At 44.4% G+C, this 8,897-nt stretch overlaps 1 protein-coding gene across 1 annotated transcript in view; it reads right to left on the reverse strand.

The window, feature by feature from the left end:
• ckap2l (cytoskeleton associated protein 2-like) overlaps positions 1-8,641 on the reverse strand; it is a 42,881-nt gene extending 34,240 nt beyond the window's left edge. Inside the window, exon 1 of the mRNA XM_073060348.1 lies at positions 8,469-8,641. Within this exon, the coding sequence (XP_072916449.1) occupies positions 8,469-8,514 (46 nt within the window). The 5' untranslated portion in view covers positions 8,515-8,641. The remainder of the gene's footprint in view (positions 1-8,468) is intronic.
• Positions 8,642-8,897: the final 256 nt, after the last annotated feature.

Genomic DNA, 8,897 nt, shown 5'->3' on the forward strand with positions numbered 1-8,897 from the left:
TAAAGTGTTTGAAAATACAACTGCTGAAAATCACAAACTGCGTAATACGTAAATACTGTACGTAGGTAACCAATAAAAATCTGTTGAAAGTTGCTCATAATCAAGAAACCACAATTTACTTCTCATAAATCCTTGGCAACTTGGCTCAAACCTTTTCAAGCTTGTTTGTTGTACAGCTTTTGTTATAGATTCCAACATTTTTTCTACCATCTGCTTTAGATGAACAGGTTGATAATTCTCCATTTTATTCTTCCCTTATTTCTTTAATATACGTTTGTAGTTCACGTTTGTAATGCTCCTACAGAAATTATTCCAAAATGTATGGGAATCCCAGAAAGTGACAACCAGAGCATCCACTATTGTTAAAATACTTTCCTTCGAAACTCTGGGATGTAGTTCATCAAGTCCTTGGTATGTATCAGCTTTCACTCACCAACTTTTCTAATACTCTATTTGGTCAACAGATAAATCCTGCATTTCCTCATTCTCACTACATCCTTGGTTCTCTAATATTGCTTGTCTTCCATAATTGTTTAATTTCACTGCTGTTTTCCATTATAATTTTTAATGTCTGTGCCCTTGCTAGTCTTGCTAGAAGTACATGGAAATACCCTTCAAGGCAAACGCCATCCTGACTTAGCAAACATACACAAAACAGTGGAGGAACTCAGCATCTATGGAAAAGAATAAACAGTCGACAGGTGGAGGGAGGGAAAACAGACTAGTTGGAATGTGAATGTGAAGCCAGCTAAGTGGGAAAGGTCATGGGCTGGAGAAGAAAGAATTTAACAGGAGTGGAGAATGGACCAAAGGAAAGAGAAGGACGAAAGGAAAGAGAAGGAGACCCAGGGAGAAATAATTATTATCAAAAGGAACGAAAAGGAAGGTGAGAAGTACAAGATCTGAGTGCGGAACTTGTACACCAGAAGCAGAAATCTATATTCATGCCATCAAGATGGAGAGTACCCAGATGGAATATAAAGTGTTAATCCTCCACTGGAGGGTGGCCTCCTCTTGACACAAGAAGCCGTCATGCATTGACACGTCAGAACGGGAATCAGAATTAAAATGTTTGGCCACAGGAAAGTCCCGCTTGTGGCGGATGGTGTGAAGGTGCACTGACTTAAATGATGGGTCGAATTCCTGGGACTACACACCTTTTAAAAATAAATTGGTAAATTGGTTTATTAATGTCACATGTAACAAGATTTTGCATCCATCCATACTGATCATTAGATTGATTGTGAGGACACTCAGTTCTCGTTTATTGTCATTTAGTAATGCATGCATTAAGAAATGATACAATGTTCCTCCAGTATGATATCACAAAAACACAAGACAGACCAAGACTAACTTACAAACGTACAAAAACCACATAATTATAACATATAGTTACAATAGTGCAAAGCATTGCCGTAATTTGATAAGGGCAGACCATGGACATGGTAATAAAAAGTCTCGAAGTCCTCGATAGCTCATCATCTCACGTAGACAGTAGAAGGAAGAAGAACTCTTCCTGCCATGAACCTCCAGTGCCGCAAAGCTTCCCGATGCAGCCTCTGGAAGCATCTGACCACAGCCAACTCTGAGTCCGTCTGAAAAACTTTGAGCCTCCGACCAACCCTCCGACACCGAGCACCATCTCTGCTGAGTACTTCGACCCCTGCCCCGGTCACCAAGCAACAGGCAAAGCCGAGGATTCGGGGCCTTCCTCTCTGGAGATTTTTTGATCGCACAGTAGCAGCGGCAGCGAAACAGGCATGTCCGAAGTTTCACCAGATGTTCCTCTGTGCTTCTCACGTCCGTCCCCATCAAATCAGGATTGTGCACGGCCCCTACTTACAGATACTTATTCCTGGAGTGGCCACGCGCTGCCATTTTCTCATTACAACAGTAACATTGAGGTGATACAAGGGAAAACAATAACAGAATGCACCAAAAGTGTAGTGCTAGTCAATCATAAGGTGCTAGTCCATAACGAGGTAGTTTATGAGGTTAAAAGTCCATTTTATCATATTGTGGATTATTCAATAGTTAGTGGTGCAGAAGCTGTTCTTGAGCCTGCTGACAGGTGCTTTCAGGCTTTTAATTTCTATTTGGCAGTAGAGGTAAAGATGACAGAATGTCGAGGTTGTCTTACATTGGCTGCTTTACCAAGGCAGCAAGAAATGATGAGTCCACAGAGAAAAGTTGTCTATCTATTCATTTCTATAGATGTGGCCTGATCTGCTGGTTCCTCCAGCATTCTGTGTCTCCACGGAGAGCCTCTTGAAAAACACCCTCTAATGGACATTCTGATGCAAAAGCACTACATCAGGTTTTGAAAGATTAGCAGGCTCACATTACAGCAATATTAATCACAGCAAAACCACTGGAAGAACTTAGTGGGTCAAGCAGGAGGTAAAAGGATGGTCAGCAATTCAGATTGAGGGTCTGCATCGAGAATCAACACGGCAGCAGACCTCTGCCATCTCTTCCTATAGAAGATATGAAAGGTGCACATGCCACTAGACCGGTAGAGCAAAAACTGTGTTTTATTGTAGCGCAAACACAAGGAAATCTGCAGATGCTGGAAATTCAAGCAACACACACAAAATGCTGGTGGAATGCAGCAAGCCAGGCAGCATCCATTGGAAGAAGTACAGTTCACATTTTGGGCCGCGACCCTTCATCAGGACTTGCGTGTTTTATTGTAGGTTTTGATATAGTCCACACTGGATGTTGACAGAGCCAGGTATCTTATCCTGCCCTTTAAATTCTTCATCTCCTATCATCCAGCAAACCAAACTGCCCTGGAAGAAACCCAGTTCATGGTTCATGCTCTAATTTGGAGAGGCTAAACTCAGATTGTATGATGACTTGCAAAACACTACGATAAGGTCAGTAAGGTCAACTCTGAGCTTCCAGTTGCCTCTTACTTTAATTCTCCATCACATTCATCCCTTAATGTTTCTCGTACAGCATCAGGTACAAGAGGTTGTATCTCATGTTCAAGCTTTTTGTGTTTAACGATTTCAAAGCCAAAGTCAAGTTTATTATTATTTACACAAGTACATGTATGCACCTTATCATTCTTCACCAACCTTCTTTGTTCCATCAGATCTAAAATTTCTTGGGTTATCCACCCAATTGCTGCTCAAGTATGCTATCATTACTAAGTTCTCCCAACATATATTTCTTTCCCTTTTTTCCGCGTTTCAGGTTCTTTAATTTAGCTTTAATGGTAGCTATTACTGGATGGTGATCTGAACCACAGTCTGCTCCTGGGTAGGCTTTAGAATTTGTGATATTTCTAAAGTGTTCATTGATAGTAATGAAATCTATTTGATTCCTTGTTCTATCTCCAGGGCTAATCCAAGTACACAATCTACATGGATGGTTTTTATACCAAGTATTGGTGATCACACGGTTGTTTCTGACATACCAATCAGTAAACCTTTCTCCATTTTCATTTTTCTTCCCTAATTCGAAAGGTCCTATGATGTTATTAACTCTTTCCTGTCCAACTTTGAAGTTAAAATCTCCCGAGACTAGTTTTATATCCTGAGATTTACATTGCTCATAAGCATTGTCGAGATCTTCATAAAACTTCTTGATATCTTCTTCATCCACATCATTTGTTGATGCATAGGCTTGGATTATGCTAACGTTAAAAGGGTTACCCCTTAATTTAATAAAAGCAGCCGGTCGGATATCGCCCAATATCCCATAAGACATTTTGATACTTGTTTGTTTAAAATAATTCCAACTCCATACATATGATGTCGATTTCCAGAATAAATTCTCAGAGAACTATTCTTAGTGAATTTGCCAGTCAGTCCATCTAATTTCTGACAGGCCTAAGATATCAACTTCCTACCTTTTCATTTCATTTAATGTGCTGTCCAACTTTCCTTTCTGGTAAAGTGTACGGATGTTCCATGTTGCCACCCTTAGCCTTTCCCTATCAGTTACAGTCTCTGGATGACGGTCTGGTGTCACCTGCAGCACATGACTACCCCTACCAAGTGAAGTGTTGTTCTGTTGATTAGAATCAACCCCATTCATGCTGTTGACTGGTTTCCTTCTTTTGTTTCTGTTCATGATTGACTAGGCAGAAATTACAACAGTAGTTTGCCGTTGCTTTCGGTTGCCGCAGTCCTCATCTAACTAGAGCATTTGACCTCTACTGGTGTTCCCAATTAGGAATCATACACTAGACGTTATTTCAAATTCTTGCTAAACTAAACATAGACAGAAGGGACCAACAACTGCTTCAAAATTGATATTGGAATCAAACAGCAGTGGTAAAAATTGATGATAATATTAGCAGTTGAACTAAATTTCAGAGAGGAGTTAGACAGGGATGCATTGCCTCACCGGAATTATTTAATATCTATAGTGAGAAATAGAAGACCTAGATGGGATAAAAATTGGAGATGTTAACATCAACAAGATATGCAGACGATACCACCCTAATAGCAAGTGCTGCAGAAGACCTACAAATCCTCCTAGACAAAGTAGTACAAACAAGTGCAGATTTTGGTCTAACCATCAACTGTAAAAAAACGAAATGTATGGTAATATCAAAACAGCAGGCTACTTTCTACTGCCAATTGTACATCGGTAACCAAGAGATTGAACAAAAGACCAGTTTTAATTACCTTGGTAGTTTTATATCGCAAGATGCTAGAAGTAGAAATAAAAAGAATTGCTAGTGCCAAAACCAACTTCCAAATAATGAAACCCATTTTTACCAACAGACACATTTCTATAACAAGGCTTAGGCTACTAAAAGGTTACATCTAGTCAATCTTGCCGTATGCTTCTGAAACATGGACCAGAACTCTAAAGAAACTTAGAAGCAACAGAAATGTTATTTCTTAGAAGAATGCTGAAAATATCATATAGAGACAGAGTAACTAATGAGATAGTACTCCAACGTGCCGATACAAAAAGATCTTTAATGAGAACATTAAATGAGAGGAAACTTAAATTCCTGGGCCATGTCATCAGAAAGGGAGAAATAGAATGCCTTACATTACAGAAGCCAGGGATGACAATGGAGGTGCGTGCACTGCTGAGGACCCGTGACTCCGCCTTCAGAGCAGGCGACAAGGTAGCCCTAACAACAGAAAGGGCCAGACTGTCCTGGGCCATCAGAGGGGCTAAGCATGTGTAACACTTACCCAAAAGGCTGGTATATGTCTAGGGGAAAAGGAGATCCAGCCACTCACCAACCCACCTCCCGTACACGCAGGTGCTGTGAGAATCGTGTTTATGCCTCGCGCCCGCCAACAGTATCAAACCCACAACAAATACCGTTATGAAATACACTTTAAAGAGTTTACTAAAATTAAAAGAGTATTAGGCAATACAATTTATATATATATATATATATATATATATATATATATATATATACAAGAAAAAAACAAAAGGCGCCAACTGATCAAAGTTCAGTCAGTTAGTGCACTCGTTGGAGCTCAACCAGCGAACCATTCGACCCCTCGTCGCTTGCCTCCGACTTCCAGGTCTTCCACCTCAGACTCTCCGGTGGTCTTCCGAGCGCACGTCCACCTTCCTCGGCGTCTCCCTCCCGACTCCCTTCACACCCCAAGCCCGCGCAACCCCTCCCCCAAGTTCCCAGCCTCACAAAACACAATAACATTCCCCACTGATTAACAAATGAATACAATTACCATATCAGCCATTCTAAAGCGAAACAACGGCGAGAGAAACATTTAACAAAGAAGCATCCCTACTCGTAACAAACCAAAGAAGCCCTTTTTAGAAACATACACAGGATATTGTACACGTGCACATGCCCAGCAAATCCACAGCCACTTCCAGGACAGCGGTGACACACGGCGCATGTGGAAGGGCATCCAGGACATCACCAATTACAGGACAACATCACCTGACTGTGCGGGTGATGCCTCCCTCCCTGATGCACTGAATAACTTCTACGCCCATTTTGAGGTGGAAAATGATGTGGCGGCGAGGAAGTCCACCCCCCCAAACAAATGGCCAGGTGCTATGTCTCACCGTGGCTGATGTGAGAAGAACCCTGTGCAGGGTCAACCCACGGAAGGCTGCTGGACCAGACAACATTCCTGGTAGAGTGCTCAGAGGATGTGCAGACCAGCTAGCAGATGTTCTCACTGACATCTTCAACATCTCCCTGAGCAGCGCCACCATTCCAATGTGCTTCAAGGCCACCACCATCGTCCCCGTGACAAAGAAGTCTTCAGTGTCCTGCCTCAATGACTACCGTCCTGTTGCACTTACATCCATCATCATGAAGTGTTTTGAGAGGCTCGTCATGAGGCATATCAAGACCCTGCTGCCCCCCCCACTGGACCCCCTGCAGTTTGCGTACCGTCCCAACCACTCAACAGATGATGCCATTGCCACCACCCTCCACCTGGCCCTAACCCACCTGGACAAAAAAGACCCATACATTCGAATGTTGTTCATAGACTTCAGTTCAGCATTCAACACAATCATCCCTCAGAAACTGATTGGAAAGCTGAGCCTCCTGGGCCTGAACACCTCCCTCTGCAACTGGATCCTAGACTTCCTGACTGGAAAACCTCAGTCAGTCCGGATCGGGAGCAGCATCTCCAACTCCATCACACTGAGCACGGGGCCCACCAGGACTGTGTGCTCAGTCCACATCTGTTCACTCTGCTGACCCATGACTGTGCTGCAACACACAGCTCGAACCACATCATCAAGTTTGCCGATGACACGACTGTGGTGGGTCTCATCAGCAAGAATGACAAGTCAGCTTACAGAGAGGAGGTGCAGCGGCTAATGAACTGGTGCAGAGCCAATAACCTGTCACTGAATGTGAACAAAAAAGAGGTGGTTGTTGACTTCAGGAGGGCATGGAGCAACCACACCCATTGAACATCGACAACTCCTCGGTGGAGATCGTTAAGAGCATGGTGTTCACCTGACAGAGAATCTCATCTGGTCCCTCAACACCAGCTCCATAGCAAAGAAAGCCCAGCAGCGTCTCTACTTTCTGCGAAGGCTGAGGAAAGTCCATCTCCCACCCCCCATCCTCATCACATTCTACAGGGGTTGTATTGAGAGCATCCTGAGCAGCTGCATCACTGCCTGGTTCGGAAATTGTACCAACTCGGCTCACAAGACCCTGCAGCGGATAGTGAGTTCATCTGAGAAGATCATTGGGGTCTCTCTTCCCACTATCACGGACATTTACACTACACACTGCATCCACAAAGCAAACAGCATCATGAAGGACCCCATGCACCCCTCATACAAACTCTTCTCCCTCCTACGGTCTGGGAAAAGGCACCAAAGCATTCGGGCTCTCACGACCAGACTAAGTAACAGTTCCTTCCCCCAAGCTATCAGACTCCTCAATACCCAGAGCCTGGACTGACACCTTTGATGCACCATCAATAACTCTCGGAGACGGGAGGTGAACGATAGGCTTTTATTAGCAGCAAGAGACCACCACACAACATCCTGGAGACTGAGGGAGGAGCAGTGCCTCCAATCGCCTTTATACAGGGGTCTGTGGGAGGAGCCACAGGAGCAGTCAGCAGTAGGGCGTGTCCAGACAGGTATATGTAGTTCACCACAACCTTACTAGCCTCTACTGTGCCTATTGTCTTGTTTATTATTTATTGTAATGCCTGCACTGTTTTGTGCACTTTATGCAGTCCTGGGTAGGTCTGTGGTCTAGTGTAGTTTTTGTACTGTGTCATGTAACACCATGGTCTCATTTTTACTATGTACTGTACCAGCAGTTATGGTCGAAATGACAATAAAAGTGACTTGACTTGGCAAGGCTGTATGCCTGGGAAACGCGGTACAGTAAAGGAAAAGAAGAAAATATGTGGACACAGTGAAAGAACTAATAGATCTAAATGTGCGAAATATCATTGACGCTGCGAGTTCGATGTGGAGAGCCATGATAGCCCAAGCGGGTAACGTGCAAGGCACATTAAGAAAAAGACATGTATACACAGGGGCAAAGAAGAACTTACTTGCAGCAGCATCACAGGCTCCACCCCTCACGCATTCTTCTCCAACTCCCGGTTCGTAAAAGCTATTTCTACCTTGACAACTTAGTTCTGCACTTAAGAGACATTCATTGCTCTCTCTACTCCCTCCACCAAAAACACTTCTTGTTTGCTCCCTATTCAAGTACTGATTGAGATGTCAAGGGCTGTTTCTTTCCCCAAAGATGCACTTTCACCTTTTGGGGCGCTTCCAGTATTCTTGTTTAGTTTTTGTCATTATGTCAGTAACTCCATCTAAAATTAAAGGCCCAAGGCAGATCAGGCCTGAAAGGATGGATGTCAGTACTAAACAGCCGCCCACTCCCCACCCATATTGACCACGGGCACCCGCGGTCCTCAGCTGGGCAACGATTCATGCACGAAAAGGTGGGCAAACAACGTGCGCCTTATTGAGTCGCTGCCGGATCCTCCTCACCCCATCTTTACCTGATTCGGCGATCCGAGCGCTATCACACCGCCCTCTCGTCGCCATGTTGCCGCTCACCGCACAACAACCGTCGTTGCGTTCAAACCAGCCGCCTCACCCTTGATGGGCGGCGCCAACATCGACGTAATTCAAATTCGGCCAATCGCAGCCCCGATGCTGGTCGCGCCCTTTGACGCAGTCAGCGAGCGGCTCGGGAGCAGTCCGTCCTGAAGGGCGGCAACTTCAGCGAGCGGCGTTGTCAATCTCCATCCTAGCAAGCGTTACGCCTGCCCACTCACCTCCATTCAGAGCCCCAAACAACGCTTCCAGGTGAGGTAACACTTCACACACAAAAGATTCCCCTGCGAATCTGCTGGGGCCCGCTGCTCCCTCTTCTACTTTGGTGACACCCGTGGTAAATTGGAGGACCGCTTAGTCGAGCGCCTCCG

Source organism: Hemitrygon akajei, chromosome 1 (genome assembly GCF_048418815.1).
Source record: "Hemitrygon akajei chromosome 1, sHemAka1.3, whole genome shotgun sequence".
Lineage (NCBI taxonomy): Eukaryota > Metazoa > Chordata > Chondrichthyes > Myliobatiformes > Dasyatidae > Hemitrygon > Hemitrygon akajei.